This window comes from Rattus norvegicus, chromosome 6 (assembly GCF_021556685.1).
Source record: "Rattus norvegicus strain SHRSP/BbbUtx chromosome 6, alternate assembly SHRSP_T2T, whole genome shotgun sequence".
Taxonomy (NCBI): Eukaryota; Metazoa; Chordata; class Mammalia; order Rodentia; family Muridae; genus Rattus; species Rattus norvegicus.
In genome coordinates, this window is record NC_141539.1 from 133,109,001 (window position 1) to 133,136,764 (window position 27,764).

At 45.0% G+C, this 27,764-nt stretch overlaps 1 protein-coding gene across 4 annotated transcripts in view; it reads right to left on the minus strand.

Annotated features, from left to right (window-relative positions):
* The window catches only part of Setd3 (SET domain containing 3, actin N3(tau)-histidine methyltransferase), a 66,927-nt gene that overhangs the window by 33,874 nt on the left and 5,289 nt on the right, over positions 1-27,764 (minus strand). Inside the window, exons 2-6 of one of the 4 annotated variants that reach the window (NM_001346470.1) lie at positions 18,759-18,868; positions 17,066-17,158; positions 14,211-14,359; positions 12,366-12,438; positions 11,843-12,099 (exon numbers count right to left, since the gene is read on the minus strand). In NM_001346470.1, coding sequence (NP_001333399.1) covers positions 11,843-12,099; positions 12,366-12,438; positions 14,211-14,359; positions 17,066-17,158; positions 18,759-18,861 — 675 coding nt within the window. In that variant the 5' untranslated portion in view covers positions 18,862-18,868. Of the gene's footprint in view, positions 1-11,842; positions 12,100-12,365; positions 12,439-14,210; positions 14,360-17,065; positions 17,213-18,758; positions 18,869-27,764 lie in introns of all 4 variants that reach the window. The other 3 variants (XM_087552909.1, XM_087552910.1, XM_087552911.1) reach the window with 3 other exon arrangements.

Consider the following 27,764-nt stretch of genomic DNA (forward strand, 5'->3'; position numbering starts at 1 on the left):
CAGGTAGGCAGGCAGGCAGGCAGGCAGGCAGAGAGGCAGGGAGGCAGGCAGGGAGGCAGGCAGGGAGGCAGGGAGGCAGCAGGCAGTTACTACTTCATATGAAGACTTAATGTCCTGAGTGGTAGAAAAGCTTGAGAAATACTTAATAATGAAGGTTACAGAACACTATGAAAGTAATTATTTATTTTACCACAATCATAAAAATTAATATTACATAACTTTCTAAAATACAGGATCTAAAAAATTATTTTAAAATTACGTGAAATATTTAATAATTTTATACTGATTTACAGGATGTATTTCAGATATATATTGTGTTTATAGGATGAATTTCAGATCTACAGGGTTGGATAAAATATATTTTTAAATAAGCAGAAGACTGACCAGCTCTTCTGACAGAGGATATCAAACTGGTAAGCAAACAGAAACATGCTTACACTTTCAGTCAGCAGTGTAACTCGGAACCATAAAAGCTAAAAGTGCACAGCACCCCACATCCCACAGTGCTGGTGAAGAAGTAGAACAAGTAGAAATGACTGCTGGTCAGAGCACCCACTGGTTGGGGCTCTTGGAGTAACTAACTGTTTAGCAATGTCAACTGAGACCAAACTGGCAGCCTTCAGTATTCCAACAATCCTTCTCCCAAGAGAATGCCCAGAAGAAGAAAGATATATGTCTTCAGGGAGACAGATATAAGACTAGTTGTAACCGTGCCAGTAAGACAGCCCAATGATTTAAGTCTTTGCTATGCAAACCGGATATCTGAGTTCAATACTGGGAACAGGGATAATGATAGAACTGGCTCGCAAAGCTGTCCACTAACTTCCACACGCCACGTGAAATGTGTGCATGAGTACGCATGCATATACACTCATGTTCACTGACACTCTCCCCTTCCCTCTCTCACACACACTCTGTCTGTGTCTGTCTGTCTCTCACCTGCCCATGCTGGTTAATTTATTTGTCAACTTAACTGGATGTAGAATCACATAGGAGACATAAGGGCACTTCCCAAAATTTAACTAAAAAGGGAAGACCCACCCAGAATGTGGGCTAGGGCCCCGGACTGAATCAAAAGAGGAGAGAAACATTAAGACTCCGCCTCTGTGTCTTGACAGTGGATGTAATGTGACGCTACAGGGTACATACAGTCTCTAAGGAGCTTTTTCACTTAGGTCATTTGTCACAGCAATGAGAGAAGAAAGTAGCATACGGCCCAGCAGATAACCAAAGTCTGCGTGAACAGAAGAACAGAATGAAAAGCACGCTGCCTTCAAACTTGGCATCACTTGTCATCCCAGTGCTTGGGAGGCTGAAGCAAGCAAACTGACACTGTATTCAAGTAATGTCCACAGGAAAACAAATATAATTAGGCTACTTATAACAGGGCTGCATTGGGAGCTCCAAGCTAGCCTGGACTATAAGGTAAAACCGTATCTCAAAAACGGGAGGGCGGGGCGATGACAATGTTTACAAAAAAAGCTTACAGAACAATGAAAGGGGCTAACCTGTTGCCACACCCAGCAACATGAACAAATCTCACCAACATTTCAGGGGCAGGAGATGCAGAGTCAGTCCATGACTCACCCCTACTTACAGGTTTGTAAGCAAGCTTTGGTGACATTAAGACATGGGCCACTCCTTGGAAAGGGTAGGTGCCTAGTGAGGAAAGGACACTAGAGAGCTGCCATCTCAAAACTTCGGCTGTGTGCAATATATATCAACTTTATATGGTATAGCTTAAATTACATTAAAAAAAAAAAAAAGCTAAAAGCCAACAGGAAATTTCCCCAAGCTGTTCCCTTTTGCTACAAGAGGTTATTAACTATTCCCTACCTCTTTTGAAGCTACATATTACATTAACGGTAGCTGTTCTGAGAGTCAATGGCGTCTCCGTTACTGACAGTCATTTATCAATGGTCGTGCCGTCCTCTCTTCCTGTTATTTGTATCTACACAGCCGGAATACATTGCAAACGTTTTGCGAGAACTGTTTAAACATCACACTGTAGACGGAGAGCGTGCAGAAGAGGGCAGAAAGAGTAGATGGCAGGAGGCTAGGGCGGTGCTGTGGAAGGCAGCCTCAGGACAGGACACAGCTTAGGCCCAGCCTCTAGATGAAAAGCTATTGGCAACTGATGTCAGCTAGAGAAGTAGTCGTGTTTCTTTGAAGTTGTGGCCACTGGTGAGTTGCCTGTGCTCCAGGGATAGCTCACACCCATGTGCAAACAGGCAGCACTAACTGGACACAGCCGGATATAAAAAATGAACCAGCACCCCAAGGTTTAAGACAAGTGAGTTGGCTGCTTGAACAGAGAAGGAAGTTAGAAATCCTAAGTAGGACAGTCCACTAATCAGTAGGAAAGCATCTTCAGACAGAGGACCCTCACCGACTGACCCTCACTTGCCAAGAGGGAGGAGTCTGATGAGCTCCCACAGTTAGACACAGGGCAGACCTTGACACTTAGGAAAGTATACCTTGTTAGTGCTGTTCCCTCTCTTCTGTGTCCCTCCTTCAACTCCTCTGCCTACTCCGTATCACATGACACAGCAGGCTGGCTTATGGTCAGCGAGAAGCCCTACTTCTGTGTGTGCTGCTCTACTGCTGTTGTTCCTCTCCCTGACTGTAGCTGGACTCCACTCTGGTTTGTATTGCTGGACTGGATTTAATAGACAGCTCCTTTTGGACAGAAGCATAGGTCTCTGCCAAGCCAGCACCTGGCAAAGCTACTCACAGATGAGCGACACATGCAGTGTTGGCGAGGAGGGGCAGGCCATATCAGGAAGCCACTAGAGGGCAACCCATTTCAGAGGTCCCTCTTTGCCACAGAAGGCTCCCACTCTCCTTCTCAATAAAGCCTTGTTTGCTTTCCCTTCATAAAAAAAGAAGACAGAGGGCTGGAGTCACTAAAAACACAGGCCTTTAGGTAATGAGGTAACTGCACGAGACAGGCAGACATTGACGCCCCTTCCTTACAGATCCTGTTGTTTTGGAGCCCTACTCCTAACACTTCAATCCCACAAGCAACACTGCCACTGCAGCATGAGTCCACACACAATGACTGGCCAAGGGCCCACCTTCAGGTGCCGGTAAACAGCATCATACAGGTCACAGAAGATGTGGCCATTAATACAACGCCAGTGTCCTTCTGGTTCAGGGCCCAGGACCTCTGACTCACTTAAGACTTACAAAAAGACAGTAAGTAAGAGCAAGAATTTCAAAGCTGACAACAGCATTTCCGAGGTAAATATTAGCAAATAAAAATGGTGTGTTAATTTTAGATGCCATCACAGCATTTAAGAAGAAAAAAAGACTGACAAAACATTTTAGAGCTCATTAGAATTGTCCTCAAGTCACTGGCATATAGAAGTGAAGTCTCCTCATCCTGACAGCTTTTCCTTTAGACACACCTGCATAGTCAGCACGATAGAGACGGGGTGAGCACTTCCATTAAAAACACTCATGCTCACAGATTTACAATGTAACAACGAAAGTTTGCCCCATCTGAGTTCTGCATACAAAGGGCATCTGCTTGAAACACTGCAGTCTAAACCCAAATAAATGCGACCCTCCGCAAAGCCCCACAGGCAAGTCTGCTCCTGATGCAGCTTAGGCCTTGCCAACCTAGAAGTTGGGAATTTATTACCAACGGCCTCCGTTTCAGGCCTGGAGAGAAGAAGAAGATAAACTTGCATTGCAGAGCAGAAGCCTTAGAGTCCTCCTTTGCCCTCCCAGACTGGCCTTATTCAGTCTGTTCCAAGAAGCTGTTCGTTCTAACTGTAAAGATTTTAAGAGTTAACAGGAAAATTGGTCTTCTCTATGGACTGTGTTTCACACACTAAGCCCTCTGTGTGCACACCCTGGCCTTCTCTCATTTAGCGGCAACACTGGTGACCAAGACAGACAGTCTCCTGTCCAGATGATCACATGGCAGAAGGTACAGGTGACAACACAAAAGCACACCTAGACAGTGGTAGGGCTGTAAAGACATGAGCATCGTACAGGACAGATGACAGGGAATCCTGTCAGGAGAATACACACTCGGGAAGACTCTAAGTTGAAACCAGGAGGTAAAGGGGTTGCTTTGGAAATTTGGGAAAGGTTCTTACAGGCAGCAAAGGCTCATAAATCCTAGAGGTTCTGAGGAGAGGCCAGATGAAGGGGTTGGTAAGAGGGGAGGGACCATAAAGCACCACTGAGAAGCCTTGCTTTCTGGTTCACTCCAAGTATAAGGAGAGCTAGGGGATTACAAAAACCTTTTATATTCCCAGAAGATCCCTATTAACTGGGTAGACATATCTAAGCTGGAAAGGTCAAGAGCCATGCATGCCCAGTCACAGAAAGACGAGTCTAAAGAAAGGACAACACTTCACAATCTACATAAAAAGCCTGACCTGGAATTATGGACAGTTCATCCATATCACCATGGAATCATTGCTGGGTCTTCTACAAATCCTGGAAACTCCAAAATGTGAACACAAGATGCAGGCAAACATCCCCATTAAAAAAACAAAACCAGAATTAGCAAGGCATGTTGGCAACATACTTATAATGGCAGCAGTTGAACAGTTGAGGCAGGAAGATAACATACTTGGAGCTGGTAACAGAAGTCTGGGCCAGCGTGAGCTGTTATAACAAGACAGGTCTCAGAAAAGAGGAGGCAGGGCTGAAGATGTAGTTCAGCAAAGAAACATTTGACTGACAGCGGCAGTCTGCCCTTGACCCTTTGTAGTCTGTGACAAGCCCATCACACCAACGATGTGAGCAGTGGCTTTGGTGATTCTGAAGTGAGTAGGGAGGCCAGCAGGTGACTACAGTGCGGGCTCTGGAGCCCTCCAAACTGCACTTGCAGTCAGAGCAGCAGGGCTGCATCTCAGTGGACTTACTCCACATCCCTAGGATCTAAACCAACACCCACTGCTCAGTGATGTTGATGGAATCGCAGCTCTCAATGGGCTGCAGGACAGTGTCCACCAGCTGTATTTATTCTGAAAAGCAGTTGTTTGCTATTTCAGCTGTGATGTTACTCAGCAACCACAGCACTAGCTGCGTCCTCTCCAGTTATCTAACAGAATGAAACAACATCCCTGCGCTCAGTGAAGAGCACTCTAGCTGAGCAGACAGAAAGTAAGGAAACATAAACTCCTTTCGGATACTAATTTACCTTAGGACAGAAACCAAGGTCGGAGGGCATGGAACTCTGTGACACACACACCTCTAGGACACTAGAACAGCAGCTAAAACCAAAATGCCAATAGGCATCACACCCTTTACCTCCCTTTCTCCAGAAGGATCAAACCTGAGTATAACCAGGGATGTGTGTGTAGCATCCACACAGGTACTTCTGCCAACAAGTGAACATCTGGTATTAAGAGAGGGCAAAAATTATACATCTCCCTTTATTGGATGTCTGCTCCTAAGCGGAATGATAAAGTCACAAGTTTGAATTCTAACACGTCAGGCAGGCAGAGGCTAAGGAAGGGGAGGGAGGCCAGGGTTTAACATGAGGGGTCAGGGACAGTGAACAGTGCATGCTGTAGTCTAAATCTGAGGAGCTTCCATAGAAGGACATAACAGTGTCCCAGTTACAGTGTCCCAGGTTCACATGGACACCCCACAAAGTGATGTCCTTTGCCCAATCTCAGCACTAGCACTATATGAGGTATGGCTTTCCCCCAGAGCAAGCCATGGACACTGAGAAAAAAGTCTTCCAGAGGCCACTGAAACTAAAGGCAGAAAAAAATAGAGAAAACAAAGGACACTAAATTCCCAGAAGATAAAGACTATAATTGAATTGTTAATGGTATTAGACAAACAAGTGGACATAGTGAGAAACTCAGATTAAATTTTAAATGACAGAACCACAGCCTTTATGAAGACGACAAGCATCAGATACACATTTAAAGGAGTAATACACAACTGTAGGAACCTCACAAAGAACAAAGACACTCTCACACACTGAACTCCATTAAAAGGATGACAATGGCTATCAGGAACAAGCAAGGACACATAGTTCAAGACATTTTAAGATAGCCAGCAGCTCCAACCAAGACAGCAACGGCATTGACAACTCTATACCAGTCTGTGCTCCTTCTTGGCTTCTGGCTTATTTTCATGTTTTTGCACCATGAAAAGTTGTCCAGGTAAGGTAATAGAGAGATGGTGCACTGGCAGCTTCTGCAGAACCCAGGGATAATGTAAAGAAATGACACCCTCCAAGGATGCATAACTGCCAACTCTGGCAGAGAGGCAGTGTCCAGGGCTGGACATTACACTAGGGTGCTAACAGAATGCCCACCAAGCTCACAGAATGGTGCTGTAAGCACATGACCCTCCCAATCAATAGGGCACATCCAACTTGCTGTACACATAACATCCTGAAGAACTTTTGTTCCAGACTACTCTGTCATTAAACTTCTTGGTCCCAAAATTAAAACCACAAATAACCTTAAAAACAAAGCCTGGTTCTGTGGTCAGGTTCAAAGGCTGGGTCCTACAGAACCGCCCTAAACCCATTCCAAAAACCACAGACATCGCCACACCTCGGGGCAGCTCCCACACATTCCATTCCTCACGTACACAATGCAGATGCAGCCCTCCGTCCTGGGTCACTGGAAAGATCAAACCCTCAGAGAGAGCCGAGGAAATCTGGGGCTGTAGCTGGTGTAGAGTGTATCTCACAAGCACTCCATCCCCAGTACACTTCTTAAACCAGGGAGTCCTTTTAGGAAGCTTCTCCCTTTCTCAGCAGTCCCGAAGGCACAGTCACAGCTCTGCCCCAGAGGGACTGACCTTTGCAGCCATGAGCTCCTGGTGATGTGCACAGCACCCTCTACCTACCCTCACTTGTGTGCTTCCTCAGGACAGCCCGACAAGCACTCTGCAAGTGGATGCTGCTTACCTGAGCAGAAAGCACTCCCAGCCAAGTCATGAGAACACCATGAAAGCAGGGACTGTTATTGTTCTCCTATGCTCGTGACTTCTGCTTGTGGCTCCCACAGCTGAAGAAGAACCCAAGGCCCACTCATCTCGCACCTGCAGTCCCCTAAACTGGCTTCAGTCACTTCGCCATTCACTGCCTGGCTCTGTTCCTTCAGCCTCACTTCTGCTGCTCATAGCCCTCACCTAGTAGCTATAGCATTACTATGAAGTCAGCCAAGAACAAGGCAAAATGTTTAAGTTAGGATGGGCAGAGGGAAGCACTAGAAAGGATTACCCATAGCTACTTTTCACTCTGATGCTAAAGAAACTTGGTAAGCAACGTATAACCCAAGAATCAGTTATTTCAACATTTTTATTTAACATACTTCCATACATTTAGGTTATGGCAAATGCTGCATAGGATTTCCTCCAAATAGTTAAAACTGAAGGACAAATCAAGTGTCATTTGGAGAGCCATTTAAAATAGTACATCAAATCAACAGTGAGAGCAGTGGGTCATAGAACCCATCGAATTAAATAAGTGTCCATGAATCCTTGTTCATATGAACTACTGAATAAATCAATAAATGGGGAAGTAGGGACAACTACTCCTCACAGTAAAATTTCAGTTCTCACAGAAGAAAAAACAGCAGAAAACTTGCAGCTGGCACACCCTGCAATCATACATCCCTCCTGCAGAGGGCAGTGATGAGCACAAAAACTAGAAATGAGAATTGGGGATTTGCTCAAAGCATACAATTTATTGGAAAAGTCATTAATAAAGCACATTAATTTATGTGTTCCCTGAGGAGGACACAACTTGACTTGTATGGTACTCTTGCCAAAAACATAATCTCAGCCTAAAGTGAAAACTTTAGATAAATATTAAATGAGAGTTGTCTACAAAGTGCCTGCCAAAGTATTCTTCCAAGCAGTATCAGGTGACTGAGAAGTTAGACACTGTAAGCAAAGCGGGGGAAGGGCAGTCGGGAGAGCTGGCTCCCGGAACCTTACACTGCAGCTGCTAAGGCACGACACTAAGCCAGAGCAGCAGAGGGAAGTGTGCTCTATGCCTTACTTTTCTGTCTGATCTATACCTATAAAATCACTTCAAACTGAAAGTAAAGAACTGAGCAGGGTACAAGCTGACTTCTAGGCATTGATGTCAAAAATGCATAATCTCAACTGAATTTGAGGAAATATCAGATAAATACAAATGAGTGACTTCTACCAAATACTCTCCAAAAGGGCACAAGGGTTACAGAAAACTTCTGTGAAGTTACAGCTGTGGCTCAATGGGGTTGGATTCAATCCCTAGCAATGCAAATGCACACGCACACATGCACACACACATGCACACACACATGCACACACACAGACACACATGCACACACACTCACACACAGAGACACATACACACATGCACATACAAACGCGCACGCACACACATTGAATGCATGTACTTCTCTTATCATTGGCTATCTCTAAATGTAGTACTTTACACTCAAGAGACTCATTATCATTTGAGTTATTAAATAATTAAGTTGCTATGAGGGGTTAAAATCCAAAGAGACAGATAGAGTAGCAATCACACAAAGAGCTGCAGCCAGAGAGGGCTGGCTAGTTTGTTCAGTATTAAAGACCCTTAAGACTGGTTTCCAGGTAAGAGGAAAAGACCAGTCAAAGTGAGAGAAACAAAATAAGGGGCCAAGCCCACACTGGCTGGAAGTGACCATTGGGAATATAACTGGGACGCTATTTCTGCTACCTGAAGAGAGTGCTAGGCATGGACAGTATTTCAGCAACCTGGGAAATGCACACGCTGTCTCTGTTAGGTTCCTACGACTAACACCACAACCACAAACAACCTGGGGAAGGAAAGTCACAGACACACTGACTCTGAGCCCTGACAAAGGAGCCCTCAATCCAGCACCCAGGAAGACAACTTTAAGTGGAAGTAATAATAACTAGAAATGGAACATGGACACCCCTTCCCTGTACTCTGCGTCGATCTGTGGCAGAGCTCATGTGTGTATTTGTCTGGGGAAGGGTTTTCATGTCTCTGGAGAGGGTGAAGATGTTCAATGCAAAAACAATAAACCCAAACAAAAACTGAAGACACCTCAGGACAGACCACATGATGAATTGCTAACGTGGGTCTCCTCGCTCTTCCTGAGTGCTGAGATAGTGATGCTGCACTGAGCTGCTAGTGGACAAACCCCCAACCCTGAAAAAGCATGAGGAAGGGAGGTTCACTACTCTCTCGGAGGGAAGACATAATACAAACAAAATGACAGCAGACAACATCTGTATTTACTCTGATTTACTGTTCAACACTTTCAGAAGTGATGAGAATTACCTAAAACAAGAAAAGAAAAACAGCTGGACTCAAAGGATGATTTAACAAGTGTAATGGCTAATTGCGGCTGTCAACTTGGCTACATCGGGAATTGACAGGGACCCAACTTGTTAGTTACTCCTGTGATAGAACTGTCTTAATCAGAAGAAAGCCCCACCCCAACCTGGATGGCACTTTCTGGCGGTGGCTCACATAAAGACATGAAGGAAGGAAGGAAACTGTTTCCTTCTTGCTGGCCTTCCCTCTCACTAGCAAATCCACCCTCCTGTTGCTGCAGTCGATATTAAATCCAACTTCTTCAAGATTCTGACAAGACCAGCAGCTCTCCAGGAACCCTCAGAGACACCCAGCCTTGTGGACTGAACAACTACCAGATTCTTGCCTTCTTTTTTCTGTAGTATGATAGATGTTGAATTCCTTGAAGACCATAAGGACCTGTGACAACCAAGCAAAGCTAGCTGAAGCTGAAGGGTCCCAACAGTGACAACTACAAACACAGAGTGTCTGTGCAGCCCAGGGGCTTCGTTCACACAGGACACCTCTTTCTGTCCACCTTCGCCTGGGAGTTGGGGCAGGATCTTCCCACCTTACAGTCAGGGTAGCACAGAAACTGCCCACTGAGGCATAGCCCAGTGCTAAGCAGTGGAGAGAGAGTATGGTAGGTAAGCCCTGGCTTCAGAGACCAAATTCCATTTGAACAGCAAGTGTGATGGAATCAGGTTTTCCAGAGGTTTTGTCTTACTACAAAGCCTGTGCTCTTCCTACAGGGCCACTGGGTTTCTACTGGGACAGACTCTCCTCTACCGCTTCATTCTGCCTCAGGTTCATCCAGCTTAGGGACCAGCCCTTCCTAACGAGGCTTTGAAGCTAGGCCACGTAAGTGCCCACACCCCATAGCCTACCCCTTCCTACCTCCCCCTCTGCCTCCCCCCTCCCTCCCCCCCCGTCTCTCTCTCACGTGTGTACACACACACACACACACACACACACACACGGGGGTGGGGGGATGAGACAGGACAGAGAGTCAGAGGCACTCACAATGCCAAGGTGCTCATTAAAATAAAATAAAAATAAAAACATAACACTTTCAGATGACAAAAAGCCACACCAGATGTCAGATGTAGGACTCCGGGACATCATAAATAAAGAGGCAAAGTTGTAATCTAGCTCCATCAACTTTTTTTAAATTAGGTAAACTTGAAAGAAAACCTACATATTGCCATTCTTCATAATGTCCTAAACCTTGAGGTTAGAAAAGCAAAACAATTTCTGTTTGAGGCAAGAATCATATGACTTCTGAAATAGTTGAAACATTTGGCAGGAGGGGAGATGTATCTGTGAGAGGGCTATTCCTATAAAACAGGCATGCTGTAAAGCTAAAACAATGAATGGACAGGAAAAGTGCTTGCCTGCAAACAGAAGGCCCTAGGTTCTATGCACACATACAAATAAAGTCATCAAATAAATAAATAAATAAATAAATAAATAAATAAATAAATAAATAAATAAATAAATGATAAATAAAACTATTCCATTAAGGAATAAAGCGAGATGACTGCATTTGAAAAGGAAACAAAACACTGTAGGACAGATGATTTACAATATAACCACATCAGCCTGATTCAGGTTGCCAAACTGCCCAAGAAAAGGAAAGGGAACAAGTGGTTACTATTCCTGTTCTCCTCAGTTGGATGTAGCAGGGCTGAGGCAGACCCAAGTACTGCAAAGCAGAGTCTAGAGAGACACCTCCTGTTCAGCTCAGTGGGGAGCTGCAGCACTGGTTCTGCCCCTTCCTGAAAAGGGAAGATGAAACCCCTAAAACACACGAAGTCAAAATCAACCCCCTAGAGACTCTGTGTATGACACTTTCACTTAGGACTACCTAAAATATAATACATAATAAATAGTAGTACACTTTGAAAAACATAAGCAAATCACCTTGCAGTTGACATAACTGTCAATTTTTTTAACTCATGAATATAGTAGAAATTAATTTAACTTTTACCAATTTCTATTCCCTAATGTTTTTAAGTTTTTAATTTTTATTAGATGTATTCATTTTATCTATGAGTGTTTTGTCTGCATGTATGTCTGTGAACTGTATGCATGCCTTGTGCCCTAGGAAGTCAGAAAAGAGCACTAGATTCTCCTGGACCTGGAACTACAGATGGCTACAAACCATCACGTAAGTGCTAGGAATTGAACCCTGGTCTTTTGCAAGAACAACCAGGGATCTTAACCCAGCCCCTTAGAAATCAATTCTAATTTTCCTAGAAACATTACACGCAAGCAACGTTTTATATTTGATAAGGTTGACAGCTTGTAAAATCTCCTTATAAACTCACTTTCAAAAGGCTTAGCAACTTTAGTCAGTGAGGAAGTACTTCTGCTTGTATTGATGCTGGATGCTGATGAAGGCAGATACGTTAAAGACTATGTGGTAGTTCTACAGAAGTGAAAATGACAGAAGGTACCTGGATACCCTCCAGCTTAAGAGTAAAGTGCTTAAGCCCTGTAAGACTTCAAGTGGACACACATGCCACTCCTCCCCGCCTTGCTCACCTGGATGACTTTATAGAAATAGGCGTACTGGCGTGCTGTGTTTTTATACTGGCTGAAGACATCATGGATGGCTTGTGTCGACTGAAGACAGCGCACTTCCTCTTCTTCGAAGTAGAGAGGGGTGTCATACTCACTGGGGAGGGTCTGAATGTATGGCTGCCAGAAAGAGTTGGGGCTGGCTCGCTCACACAGCAGATGAAAGGCCAGTGCAATGTTTCCCATAGCTTGGAGAATTCGGTCTTGGGAATACAGGGGCCCTAAATCAACCCAGAAGTTAGCAGGGTAAGTGTCATGAACTCCTTTAAAAAGCCACCGCTCAAAACATGCTAAAATCACAGCACAAAATTCCAAGATCATATAGTACTTCATGTCACAATGCACCCCTCTTTGGACATAAAGTGGAAAACTTTAATATGGATTTGAAGAACTATGTTACAGTTGAAAAAACAACCAAACACAATTGTTTATTGTCAGAGATGAAATTTGTATATCTTGTACATTGCCTTAAATAAATTATTCTTACCCAATATTGAATTCTTAGCAGATTCAACAGTCATTAGTAACTTTCGTGGAACCCATAAAAATAATTCTTCTGCCTAGAGAAAAAAATAAGAAAACAGTAGAATCTTACACTATGCTACAATCATTTCAACTACACCAGAAAGCCAACCACAAGGAAATACAACATAGCTGCATATGAGCACTTCTACATATCAGGTATGCTTTAAATATTCACATGTGTACTGTAGTTAAAAGAGTCCAAGCAAAGTCTAAACTCTCTATGTGGCACATACAGCCTTACGCTGGTGACACAGAGGGAGACTTTCAGAACATGTGGAGTAGAACACAACAGTATGTTTCACTGCATACTGTACTTAGACTTCAAGTTCTAAACATGAAATAATCCCTCCCTCTAACCCCAGCCCTCATTCCCACTTCCACTGAGGCAATGGAGCAGAGCAGAACGGCTGCTGCACAGGAAGGGATTCTCATCACAGCAGCAGCTAGAGCACCAGCCCAGACACCCTCGGCCTCACTCATCTCCTCCCAGTGTACAAGGACGTCTTCATATGTGTGACAATTCTTCTCTCTACTGCATAACCCATGCCTAGAGCTCTGCCATGTAGGAAGGCCCTCAGCAGAACCCAGTGCACAGTGCCTTAAGCTTGCTCCTTTCAGCCTCCAGACTGTGGAGACAGTGTTCCCAAAAAAAGCGCCAGTAAGACCACAACTAAGATATTGGCGAGTACTGGCATGAATGAGGCTTCTCATGTGACACAAGAGAAAAAAGCCTGTGACATTTTGCCTCTGTTAGTGTCTACTATGGGAATGCTTTTCTGCTTTGTCCCCTACAATAGATTATAAGTATCATACATGAAGAAGTCCTAGCCTTTTCTATAAATGTGGCATAATAACAAATGAGTATCCCTCGCATGGTAGGTACTCAACAAATACCTAACATGCCAGGGTTGTGAGGATAACAGGTTAATGAGAGCTTGGTCAAAGTTTCTGGAGGTCTGAAGAGATGGAACTAATACCCATTTCTTCTACTCAAGCTCTTCACCAACTGATACAAGATACGAGACTAAAGTAAAGGGTCAAACTATAGCCTCTGAGTTTAGCCCAGAAGCAGGCAGATGCTCACACCTACTCACAGGCACGCCGGCTCCTTCCAAGCCCTCCCTATGTGAGCTTGCCCTGTCAGGCATGGGGTGAAGAGCAGAAAGCAGAACAAACACCCTGGGGCAACAGCACCCACAGGCTAAGCTCAGTTCTTTCTCCCACTGGCAGAAAAGCTGAGTGACTAAGTGACCCCTCCTCTTTAGGACAGCAGGACTAAGGAGCAGAGAGGCTGTCTGAATAGCATTTCTTTCCACACGCCCTGTTCTCTCTCCGCTCCTACTGCTGTCATTTCTATGAGTAGTACTTTTAGCCACTCGGTTATTCAGAACAAGGGCTTCCAGCCTGCCTCCCTCTCTTCCATTCCCATCCATCACAGGATTTGATGTGTTCTCCCTCCCACCGTTAAGTCCAGTTCCTTTTCCTTATTAAGTCTCAAAATCCTATCAGGCACATTCTCCAGTCTCCTCCAGGCCTATAAAGGCCTTGCTCTAGGGCAGGGTTAACGGCACAGCTCTCCAAGAGGATGAACTAGCAGGGCTCCCTAGAATGCTGTCTGTGGCACTGAGGCCCATGTAGTCAGATAAAGGCACTGCAGCTCACAAGGAAGGAGAGTGCTGCTTATATACCCACAAACCTTTGGACAGGCCTCAAGGGGTCTCTGTCCCATACCTTGAGCTCAATCTCAAAACCATACAGTGGTTCAAACACACTTAAACCCCCTTAGACCAACAGATAATAAACTCACCTTGATGTCTCTTGTTGCTCTCAAACCAAAGCCCTCTTCTTTGAAGTTAACCATTTCAAAACCCTCGACAGAAGCCCCGTTTTCAGAGGCCCATTTCATTAGATCAGGGAAGTAATCTTCTCTTTTCCCATCAAAAGTAACAGACAGACCTATATCATCCATGTTGGAAACAAGAGCTACTTTAGGACACATGTCATCACATGGCTCTAGAGCACAAAGGCAGAGCACAGCTCTCTAGCTCTCATCTTAACCCCCTACCTTGAACAATCAAAATTAACCACCAGGTAGTCATGGTACATACCTGAGCAAGCTCCAGGAGAGGTGAATTAAAAACCCAAACTCTGCCAGTCAGAGCACTAGTCTGTTCTGACACCACGGGACAAGAACACTGAACACTAATGCCTCTGCTACACACTATCAATGCAAAAGGAGAGAAGACTTAGTTACCACAGCTGTGGTTGGGATCTGCCATTACCATCTCTCTCCTCACTATGTCCTTACCAGGAATCCCATTACTAACAGCAGCAGCTTATCTGTGAGCTGATGGTTCGAAGAGAGAGGACGTTCTAAGGACCTGACACTAAGAACACAAAGATGCAGGACTAACACAGGCAACTGGGGTGTGTAAGTGTGATCTCATAGTGTCTACACACGACACATCACGACTGATAGCATGTGTAGTCAGGAAACGTGGCTGCAAAGACGGCTCAGCAAGTGCGAGCATTGGCTGCTCTCAAAAAGGACTCAGGTTTGGTTCCCAGCACCCACATAGTGGGCCATAACCCTAGTCCAGAGGATCTGACCCCCTCCTCTGGCCTCCATAGGCACCAGGTATGCACACGATGTCCTTACATACACTCCGAACACACAAAATAATAAAGTATAACTATAGAAAAAATTAAAGCATGGCAGTAATTATGTAAATTTACATGATTGTATTTCTGTTCATAGTTGTATGATGTTTATGTAGTTGAAAAGCGCTCATGGTAAAGACAAATACCTTTGAAAGAGCAGTGCGTAACTACAGCTCTATCTGTAATATTTTATTTCTTAAACCAAATACAAAAATCGAAAGAAAGGTGGAGGGTGGGGATGAGGACCTGAGTCAATCTAAGGTCAGCAAGTGTACATCTGGGTAGGAGACCCTCTTCCACTTTCTTTTCTAGACATTCCACCAGGATTAAAATATTCAAAAAGATGAAAGTCATGCATTGCTGCCCCACTGTGCTGAAGGCAGAGCAAGAGGCTACTAACAGGAGGAGGCAGGCACAGAGCCAGCCCATTATGTCAGCACCCTGTAAAGACTCCTGCACATCACTCTGTCATGCCAGGCATGAACAGAAACTAAGCTAAGGAGGACAAATGATTTGAGCGGGGTAAAGTTTAAAATGGATGGTGTTCTCATTCTGTAAGTTTGGTGCAGCCTAGTGACACTATCTCCTCAGAAGACGGACCCAGATAACAGAGATGTTGGGGGTGACTTGATGGGAGACAACTAACACCATCGAGTCCACATGCACCAGCTGGAAAGGAACCTGCTCTCTGGACTGGAGTCCAAGGCCATCCACGCCACAGACCACACCACTGCAGGTAAACAAACAGAAGAGCAGGACGGCCGCTTAGGGCGGCAAGTGGAAAGCAAGCACTCTGTCAGACTATCAGGGTTCTCGTCTTTCGCAATGTGTGCTCCTTACTGTCCTCGCTGCCTCCTTCCATGTGGTTGTGCAAATCAATATCCTTTTGTGCTCTACAAGACACAATGACAGCTGTACTAAGAAAACTTTTTTCAAAGCGACAGTCTCTTGCCATCTTGGCTAAGAATAATTAAGATGGCTACTAAATATGCCCTGTAAAATCACAGCTTACGAAGTACAGTGCAGGGCCTAGAGAGATGACTCAGCAGTTAAGAGCACTGGCTGCTCTTCTAGAGGACTCAGGTTCAGTTAACTCCTGGCACCCACATGGTGGGGCACAGCGGTCTATGACAGTGCCTAGGGATCTGACTCCCTCTTCTGGATTCCACAGGCACTGCACTGACACAGATACATGGAGGGAAAATATTCTTAAGCATGAAATAAAAACAAATCTGCCCCCCTCAAGAAAAGAGGTAGGGGCTGGAGAGATGGCTCAGCAGTTAAGAGCACTGGCTGCTCTTTAAAAGTCCAGAGTTCAATTCCCAGCAACCACATGGTGGCTCACAACCATCTGTAATGAGATCTTCTGGCACACAGGTGTACATGGAGATAAAGCACTCATATACATTAAATAAATAAATAAAAATAAATAAATAAGCAGTTCAGTGGCAGAGGGCTTGCCTAGAATACACCCCGGTTGGGTCCTCAGCAGCATACTCCCCATCACCACCAAAAAACCCCTCACAAATGCACACAGCCTAAGAGATGTAACTATTTCTTTTTCCCAGATGGGCTGGGGCTAGATGTGGTGGTGCAGGACTATAATCCCAACAGCTAGAAAGGCTGATGATACAAAAGGCTGACAGCTACATAGCAAGACTGTCATGAGGAAAATGATGGGCTGGAGTCAATCCTAAACACCTGCTAAGACACTAACCAACACCATCTGACATGTCAAAACCAAGAGTTAACAAGGCCCATGTATATGCCATAAAATACAAATAAATAAAAGGCATGTCATTTTATCCCCTGGATACAAATGCTTCCCCCTGGAGCTCAGCACTTACTCCTTTCACTCAAATGGACAACAGTCCCCAGGGGACTCTCTGGGTGGCTGCCTCGTTTTCCCAGACAGGCACTGTCACCTGAGGCTTTGCTACTCAGAACCCACTAGCCTATCTATGTCCAGCTTTCCTCAGCATCGTCACTCCAACAATTTACCTTTTTGCTTCTTTCGTATTTTCTCAACCAGAGCCCGGATCTGTGTGTACTCTTCCCATTCTTTTCCTGGGCCGGGTGCAGGACTGCTACATTCTGTAACGTGAAAGCCACTGCGTAAGAACTCCTCCTCCACTTTAACCCACTAGTCTGCAAAAGAAGGAAGGTTTCCATCTCGTTCCTGACTTATGTTCAAGGACAGAGCTACTCTAGCCATGTAAATATATGTTCATGACATAGAAAGTAAATGGATATACTCTATACACTTTTCAAAGCATGCAAATGACCTGATATCCAAGTACATCCCTCACCTAACTTTGGCCCAGGGACCAAGTGTGTTCCCACACCTAGTAACTCTCCTCAGAATACATCTGCAAACAGTTAAAACCTGAGAGCAAAGCTAAACTGAAAAATATTTTCCCTGACCTCTTCTAGATGGTGAAAATGCCTTTCTAGCTGAGTCCAAAATCAATGGCTCTCTAAGGAAACCCACTAAACTGAGCATAAGGTCAATTAGTTGACAAACATTTCACATCCATGAGTATGTACTACAAAAGACATGGCACAGTCATTCTGGAAAAGAAGCTAAGAGACTTATGAAGAAGCTGAACTGCAGAACCAACACCTACTAGGGGCCAGGGCTGGTCATCCTGGAACACACTGGCAGCCAGCCTCCTGGGAGCACAGCCTTATTAAGTATTACAATAGCTTAAAGACAGTCAGTCTCTTTCCCATACTCCTGCCAAACCCACTGTCCCGTCTCACTAAGGTGAACAGCATGTGGCAAATAATTAAGTGATCTGGTTATGTGCTGACGCCCAACTCTCCAGGTCAAGTCTGACTTCATTCTCTCCCCATTAAGTGCCAACCAAAGCAGGAGCCAGGGTGAAAGACACCTCGTTCCAACAGGAGGGAGGGAAAACAGTGATGGGGTGCAGGGCGAGCAGAGATCAAAGCACCCAGGGAGGGACCTCACAGTGGCCTGACTACTGGCCACTTTCTATTTTTGAGGAAAAGCTCCATTTTTACTTGAGATTTAGTGGTCATAAACCTAAACATAAGGTCACTAAATATATAGGCAAAAAAATCATGGCTATGCCAAGGCATCAGCAGTACCAGTTTGAACCCACAACTCAAAATTATCAAAGTATTTTAGCTTAAAAAAGTGTGGGCAACAACACTTCATTTTAAACTAGGAGCTCTCAGGCTTCATGTGAAAACCAGAAACACATTTATGTAATCACTGAGAATAAAGGTGAGCTATTCTGCCCTAGAAGGACGGCTCCCTGGGAGGTCTGACAGGCTTGCCTAGGGCTAACAGCCACGATACTTCTGCACATGCCAACTCTCATGCGGTACTTGTCAAACGGCTGGAGAAGTGGCCTGTGCTTGCTACGGACGCTGAGCCTCAGCAGTCAGGACACGCCACACTGCTAAGGAGCAGGGGACCCTGTTCCCGCCCATGGGTCTGGGCAGTCACATGCCCAAGCTGGCACCCACACTCTGCCGAGGGGGCTGAGGTGAGAGGAGCTCTGCAGTGTCCAGGTCCATGGCTCTAAGAAGGGCAGAGCTCGAGCTGTTGGGAAGAAGGTCCTGTCCCAGGGAGCCCTGTCCCCTGCAGAGGAGTGAAAAGCATTGCCACGAGTGGCAAGGACAGCTGGTGGGGTGGGGGTGGGGTCGAGAACAGGACACTTACTCTGCAACAGCTCACTTGTCAGGTTCAAGATTTCCTTCGGTGACACGGTGGCTGTGGCTCCAGTACCTGATTTCTGAGTTTTCACTCGACTCTTCTTACCCATTTTCTGACTACAAAGAGAGAAAACAAGGCAAAGAAATGAAAGTTATATCATCAAAGAGTAAAATGCAGAAATGGGGTGTGGCATGGGAGCATCTTCATCTCTCAATGCTGAGACTTTACCTCAATTTCTATCTAGAATTTTCCTAAGGGGAAAACGTATATAACAACCTGAAGCCTCCGAACAGAAACAAGAAGCATGCACGGCAGCCGCAGGAGACAAAGTGCAGTCCTCACCCATGAAACCGGGGCAGAGGCAGATCCTACTCTACACACTGCAGGTTCACGGTGCATGCTGATGCATTACTGCAGGACAACTAGGGTTAATGCTGAGGTATATACCAGACACACAGACACAGACACAGACACAGACACAGACACAGACACACACACACACACACACACACACACACACACACAGAGTAGGGTAGGGTAGGGTAGGGTCAGAAATACTAGATCCTCAGTCACCCCTCCTTAAAACAACCACTTCCCATAGTGATAATTTAGTCCTCCCAGACAAACACTGAAGACCCACATTTTGGATAGCTAGTATAATATCCATAGTCTGTCCCAAAGAAAGCCCAAAATGCTTTAGAAAGCCAGTGTAGGCACTGAAGACAAGCTTCTCAGGCCACGCAGACCCTGGCCTTGTACGGGGTTTCCCATCTCTGGTCAATCTGGCACTTGAACCACATGAACCTTGTGCCAGCAGATACATGAGAAGTGACTAGGATACTCACAGACAAATGAGGCAGTGAGACAAAGGACATAGCCATGGCACTCTGAGTAAAGATCTTGAAGTGCTGACATATATGTATGCCTAAAGGAAGCAATGCTCAGGCCATTCCCAAGTGGAACCTGGTGAAGCAAGTCAGCAAGCAAATAAAGGGAGGCCCAAAGAAGGGGTAAGCTCCTTGCTGATGGCTGGGACTTTCGGATCCAATTTTTTTTTGGGGGGGGGGGGGGCAAAGAAGCTCATTGTGGTAGCACAGGTTACCCCAGTGATACTCCATTTATGGAGCCCCTGGATGACTTAGACTGTTCTCAGGGAAGACACAATGCCTACTTACTTTGGTCACTTATTATAATAAAGAAATAGATGGGCATGGAGTCTAATGGTGAAGGACACAACCTGGGTTTAATGTGCAACATCAGAAAGAGAAAGAAATGACTGCCTGTTATGAAGAACTGTGAAAGGACAAAGTTTAGAATGTGATTCACCTACTAATGTCATTGTCACTAAAGCTACACAAATAAGGCAGGTGCTAAAATAGGAAGAAAGCATCCTTCACAAAGAGTTCCATCTTCGCTTTCACATCTAATGTATAAAATCACACGTGACTTACCTTAAATCTAGTGAAAGGGTGTGAAGCATGGGTGTCAGTCACCCTGGAGACAAGGGCACCAGTACAACATGTAAAAAGTCAGGAAACTAAAAGGAAGTAGCTGCTTTGAGATCAAAAGCTGAGCAGGGGCAGGAGGAGGAAGGGGAGTTCAAGCACTTCCTCCTGTGAGTCGCAGAAGGGAGGCAGGTGCTCCCTCTCCATTATCACTGCACTCAACTAAGAACAAGGACACAAGCTGGACAGAGCCCCAAGCCTTCCTGGGAATCAATCCCACTATGTCCACGGAGGTATGGTACGTCTACAGAGAGCCACAGAACTCAGCCTGCAAGAAATGAAAGCCCTCAAGGCTCCTGGTAGTAATAACTTCTTAATCATCCGTCCAAATATAGCAGACCTGCTGGCCTGCAAGCAGAACTGCAGAAGCACACTGTTGGTGGATGACATGCAAGTGGCCTCTGGCTCCAGTCCTACAGTCAAGACCTGCTATCCTGTGAGTCTCTAAACGTCTCCAGATCACACTGTGAGGAAGAGCTTTCAGGCCCTTCTGCTCTTAACAGGAAGGGCCTATAAAAGCATGTTGCTCCTCCCCCAAGTGGTTTGGTGATCCCAATACTGTAAACAGGCTTTACTTACTAGATTGTCTGTCCCTCAACGTCCCAGTTCCCTGGTGTTAGCCTCCCTCCAAGGCTTCAATCACACAGCCACAGCTCCCTATATTCAGTGTCTGCCCTCTATCAGGTACCATTTCTGTTAAGCTCCCTGGGTGATCACATCCTTTCTCTGTCCAAGGTCACCTAACAGGTAAGAAATTTAAGCTATAAACTGAGCACCACTCCTACACTGCCTCCCTTTATATACCAGGAAGCTTATGGTATTTCAGGGTCAAAAGAGCTTAAAGTTCTTCCAGACCAACAGTTAAATATTGGTTAAACACAAAACATCCCCTGCCAGTCACCACGTGGCTCACATCTGAGTATCTCCAGCAACCTCATTCTACATCCTTCTGCTTAGGCTCTGACAGTAGTCTGTCTCTCCCTGACCAAACCCCTCTTGCTACTAAACCAACCCTTCCTCCTACTACCCTATTCCACAGCACTTTATGGGCCAGCTATCCCAAAGGCTCCCAGTCCTAGTACAGATTACCTGTACCTCTGAATACATCCCTCTAGCTCTTCCCCGCCAGTCCTCACCTAACACCTCAGTCACTTGTTCATTAGCTGCTGCTTCTCAAACTCCTATCCAGGTATCCCCTGAAAGCTTTTCCAGTGTTCCCAGTCACAGTTTTCTGTCCTTCATACCCCTACAATTTCTTGAATGTTCTTCAATTACTGTGGTACAAACTAATGCAAAGCCCTGTCCTCTCTGTCTTGTCCCAGACACCAGGCTCCTTGAGGGAACACTCTATATCTTATTTATATTCCTAAGCCCAATCCCACAGCTCAGACCTCAGCACAGAGCAGTTGCTCCACAGTGGATACCGCACTGAGCTGTCATGTAGAGCGTCTTCATAGTTCTAACGGGGCTAAGCCTGTGATCCTACAGCTGCTGCCCAAGTGTCTATTCCCTGGACTTTGGGAAGAGAGCACAATCACTTGTGTGAGCACACATACGTTTATTCCCTGGAGATATACAGAAAATGTCAAATGCCTATCCTGTGTGAGAGACCATTAACTATGTCACAGTGATGTGAAAGCACCATAGAGCTCTTTGGCAGTAACTGTCATACAGCTAAGTACAAAAATACAAATAGTTAAGTCCAAAAATGCCCAGCTTCTAGAAACAGCAATAGACACAACTGTATTAAAGATAAAGTTTGGAAACCCCATTAGTAATTTAACCTTTGGAAGAGTATGGGCAGGCGTATGTGTGCTCACACAAGTGATTGCGCTCTCTTCCCAAAGTCCAGGTTCCACCCTTCTCTCCCTGACTCCAGTCTCCTCCACCATTGTCCACAGTTGGACAGTACACAGCTTCATTGGCTTATCCATATGCCACACAGTTTCCACCTCCAGTAAAGTAAGGAGACCATCCAATCACCCCAATCACCCACCAGGCACTTTCCAGTCCATAGGCATCTCCAGAAGTAACAACTAGCTTACCTTCTTTCTATTCCCCTTGATCAGTTTCCTCTTCTAAAACTTTACATACACAGTCTTATTTATCTACCACATGGGTTTCTTTTGCTCAACTTAATGTCTATCCACAGCTCACCTGACCTCCTAGTAAGTTTACCCTTAGAAGGGTGAGCTGTCTCACCCGTCTCTACCTGCCTGGCTTCATTCTATCCTTTACACTGCTTAGCTCCATGGGTTGGTTTGTGTTCTGGAACACAGCCATATCTCGCCAAGGCTTCTGGTATAGTTTCCCACATACTCTGAGGCCCTGCAAAAACTGCCCTCAGTGGCTTTAGGGCATTCTAAGCTCTTTCTTGCAGCTATAACTCCTTTGAAAGTCAGATGATAAATGCTTGGTTTATCTTAGGACTTGGTCTTTTGTCTCTTTGGACTGCTTCCCTCCCACAGTCCTGAAGCCTCTAAGAGACAGGAGGTGATTAGCCCTGGGCCACATAAAATCTCTAGTTGCACAAGGGAAGGAGAGAAACACACCTCCCTAAACCACAGGATTCTAAGTTGGACCAGTTCTTAATCTGTTCAATCCAAAAGATAAGTGTCCAGGGTTCTCAGTCTTAGGGCTCCCAGGGTTCTCAGCCTTTGCACACAGAATCCACTACTGAGGCCGGAGCCCTTAGGATCCATTATTTCTTGACAAACCTTGAACACAAGAGGCATTTGCAAGGGCACTTCATATACAAACCATACAAACAGTCAGAATGAAACAATGAGTTCATGTTTAGTGAGTCCTACTGAAAAATGGCAATTCCTAAAGTAAGAACATACATGTATCCAGAGTGGGTAAGACCCAACTTGATCACTGTACATATACAGAAAAACCAGTATTAAAATATTAATATTTATTAATATTAAATAACAGAACCTCTGGAAACACATTCATATTCTTGTGTGTTTTTAGTCTCTTCGAAGGCAGCAAAGCAGGATATTATTTGTTTCTGGTACCAAAGGAAGAGCTATGACCAAGCACAGCTGGAAGCTCAGGGGGAAATGGGGTCCTTGCTACAAGGGCCACAAGCATGTGTCCGTGTGTCCAGCACAGCCTAGTAAGCACAGCCCATCAGTCGATACTGAGGACTCCAGCTGTTAGGAGGCTTAGAGAGTGCTGTGACTGGACCAAGAGACCAGAGCCACCAAGCAGCAGACCCCAGTTAGAAGCCATGGATCACTTGTACCATCCAGGCTGACTCTAAACATAAGGGCACTTGAGTAAACAAGCTCTCCCCCTCTCCCTGGGTAGGCAACAGTGAGTGACCAGTGTGAAGGAAAACAAAACCAGGGAAAGCCAGGCCTGTAGGTCTCAGAGTCGAGGCCAGAGACTAAGTCACACCCAAAGCAAAGTAGCATAGATAATTCTCCAAACGCCCAAGTAACTAAAGACAGAAGGCAAAGAGTACAGTTTAAGAAGGATGACCAAGGTAGGAAAGCAGTTTCCTAAATCCAATTCTTTTTGACAGTTTTCATTTACAAAACTCATCAACGCTGTGTGATTTCCCTAACCTTGTGGATTTGATTCAAAACTTTGCTCCACACAATGGTTCGTTTTGTGATTCAACTAACTAGGGTGCCTGTTTCCGACTTATAAACAATGCTGTCCAAGAGGGACCAAGCACAGCCTTAACACTCTGTGTGAGGGTGGGGGTGGGGGTGTCAGTACTCACCAGTTTGCTATAAAGACTATATTTACTACTAACAGTCATTCTACATATTCATGTGAGCATGTGCTAACTAAGCACCCATGCTCTTACTTTCTCTGTCCCTTCTCCCTTGCTCTCATTAGACATGTTAGCTGTATAGTCGAGGGTAAGTGAGAGATGCTCTCCCCTGACTGAAAGAGCAACAGACTGTCATGGGAGAGGCAGAGGTGAGCCCAAACAGGAGCCACAGCAGTAAGTGTTACTTAGCCGAAGGAAGGAAGGAGGAAAAGGTGCCGGGGAAACCAGCAGACTCTCACCCTCAGGAGGCACCTACAGAGGCACGCCCTGCTGTAAATCCACCCACCCGTCTCCATTCACCACCCAGAAGTTTGTAAAAGGTACAGGATCCTCAAGCCTGGACCTCTTAAATCAGCACAAACTACTCAGCAAGCCAGCAGCCATCTCACTACATAACGGACAGGGAAACAAATGTCATAACCATTAATTTGCAGACTGACTGGCAAGTAGGGACAACTGTGACTACTGACAACTTTCACCATTGAATTATTTCCCATTCTAATCTATACAGGCAACTAAAGAGACCATACTTTGGGGACCATGGCTAAAGAGGAGGAGGTGACAGGGTGGGGACTAAATACTTAACGTATTTCTACACAACATAACTCATATATACTAATGGATGACATTCAGTTGCAAACAATGACTTGTATTCATAAATAAAATGGAAAGGATACACTTTTATACTTAATTAAGTTCTTCCTGAAAATGCTGCTTTGAACTAAGTACAACTAGAGTAAACCTTTTTGATAGTACTTATTTGGCAATTTGCCCAGGAAACCTAACTCAGGCCCAGCACCTCTGAAGGAAGTTCTGTTCATGCACTTCCTCCTGCTCCAAGCTTCCAGCTGTAAAAAGCGCCTGAGGGGGTGAAGCCAGCCAATGTGTATAGAACAGGAAGCATGCCCTTCCCCCTTTCACTAACTGCTCTGCAGACCATGAGAATCAAACATCACAATGAAAGTACACACAGGGGGCTGGGGATTAAGCTCAGTGGTAGAGCGCTTACCTAGGAAGCGCAAGGCCCTGGGTTCGATCCCCAGCTCCGAAAAAAAGAACCAAAAAAAAAAAAAAAAAAAAAAAAAAGTACACACAGAACAGGTTGGGAACCAGAAAGACGCAGGGCAACATTTTCTGTCCTAAACACAGCACTGACAGGGTGCTTCACACTGGTGCCCTGGCTTCATATGGTGCCGGGTGAACTGGAACTGACAATTATCAGAAGCATACTCTGGCTTGGCCCAGCATGCCACACCATAATAACTTGCCCCAGCATGGCTGGCCCATAGCATGCCATGCCACAATGACTTACACCAGTGTGGCTGGTACTCACCAACCTGCACAACACTCTGGAATCAATGGAGGTGCTATATGCCATAGACTCAAAGGAGTCAAAATTCCAAGGCAAGCAAGCAGTCCCAAGAACAGATTTTGACTCAGTAGCTGCTTAAGTATCAACAACAAACATAGATCTAAGTTTTAATCTCTTTATAGAATAATTTGGACTATCATATATATGCAGAGTAACTTGAGAATTCAAAAAAGTTTCTTTCCACAAAAATATTGAATATTTTTCCAGATATTTAAACAATAATTCTAGGGGGGTTGGGGATTTAGCTCAGTGGTAGAGCGCTTGCCTAGCAAGTGCAAGGCCCTGGGTTCCGTCCCCAGCTCCAGAAAAAACAAAACAAAAAACAATAATTCTAGATTTCAAACCATCTGGTTGTTTTTCGGCACAAATGGTACTGAGGTGATGTTAAATTATAAGCATGCTGAGATTAACCCCTGGCTTCTTGACAGTAAGTGGATGAACCCTGAACTCAAGCCTCCCCATGGCAGGCAGCAGAAGCAACACCCTGGAGCACCATCAGTGACTAGTGCATCCCCACAGCAGGCATCAGGTGTGCTCGAATGCCATCAGGAATGTGAGGAGCAAACCTGATCTGCATGCAGCTCCACAGCTCCAGGAACTGCCTGTCCAGGTGGAGTTACTTTAACTTCAGTGAGGAACAGCATGCTGAGAAACTGAGGCACCTGAAGAAAGAAAGGTGTCCATCTCTTCCTTCAAGTGACAAGCCAGACTATGACAAACGGGGCAAGCAGGCCAAACACAATGGAGTGTTTGTCACACTTGGGGGGAAAGCCTAAATCTGTCTCTGTTGGAATTATATAAACTGGTCATTGACAAAAAATGACCCTCTCTGGTAAAACTCCATTACCTGAACGAGCAGGTGACATCTATGAAAGAACTAGTGACCATGTGACTAACTTGTGCCAAGTGTAAGCCCCTGAATCTAGCCTGCCAGGATATCTCTTTGACAACCATGCATGTTCTCAGAAGCAGGGACCTGAGCTAACCTTGGGCTGTCTTCTACTCTACTCCCTGCCAACAGCACAGCTCCTGCAGGCCGAGATTAGCTTTATCATTTCTATATGCTGCCATCGAAAACCAATGTTCTGTCATCTATGATGTTCTGTCATCTACGCCACCCTTCAGAGAAAGTCATCTACTCAGTCCCCAGAGGTCCCTACTTAAAACAATCATCTAAAATTAATAATAAAGCAAGGAATGAGGTGTCATGGACAGTCACTTCTATTACAGTTTTCTGTAAAACAGAGACAACAGTGTTAGATGGTGACAGGACAGCTGTAACCTGCTAAATCACCTTGAAGCCACTTCTACTCCAAATATGAAATTCTAGATTCTAAAATGACAGAGCATCAGGACTGGAAGATGCCTGTGAGATGATTATGTAAACACTTAGTCACAACATTATGTCACCATCAACTGTCACTGCATCACTATCCACATCTAATTCTAGTCTGAAAACATGGGGCTGGCTAACAAATTCACGACCTGAAGCATTGGAGTCCTCTGATCATGATAGGCTAGAGCTGGCCCTCAGTCCTGCCTGCTCACTTCTAAAGCAGTCTCTTACTTGTGAGCTTACTCCTCTGTGACCTGTCCAAATTCTGTGAAGATGGCTTCCATGTTCTCCTTTCCCAGGTATAGCATGGCACCCTCTGTACACTGCTCTCCAGAGAGCAAGGCAGCAAAAGTCCTTCTGAGGCAACCTGAGGGACTCACACTTCAGTGGGACTCCTGCCCCACTAGAACTCAACTCAAGATCTTACTAATTTTTGTAAAGTTGTTCCAGGTAGTTTATAAGCCAAGAGGATCCGTTCTCTTGTCCTGTGTATATTTCTTGAGTGTCTCATGGGACATACAGCCCTATTAAAGCCTTTAAGATAAAGGGAGATCAAATAAAGCTATTCATCACATAGACTTGTCTGTAGAAAGACAGGTACACTACACTAAACCTCAATATTCAAGTGAATGCAATAATTCTGCTGTTACGTTATTTGGGGTGACATTCCCGGCTGCTGAAACTGTATTATTCCTGCCATGTATTGTAGCAGTTTCCCACATGACTGTTGTCATCCTAAGTGCATGGTCTGGGTACACTGTCTGTCATGGACTCAAGTGAGCATCTTAACAACAGATGAGACAAATGTCATTATGACTCCTTTACAGATAAGAAAGCAGCTGCTTAGAAAAATTAATTTATATAAGATGATAAGTTCAGCTGGTGCCAGAGCTTCATGAATACTTCTCAACCATGGATTTTATTGATAAGCAATCATATATTGAGGATTTGGCTCAAAACCAGCCACAATCACTGCTATTCCTGATGTTCAAAAAGGCAACATATTCTT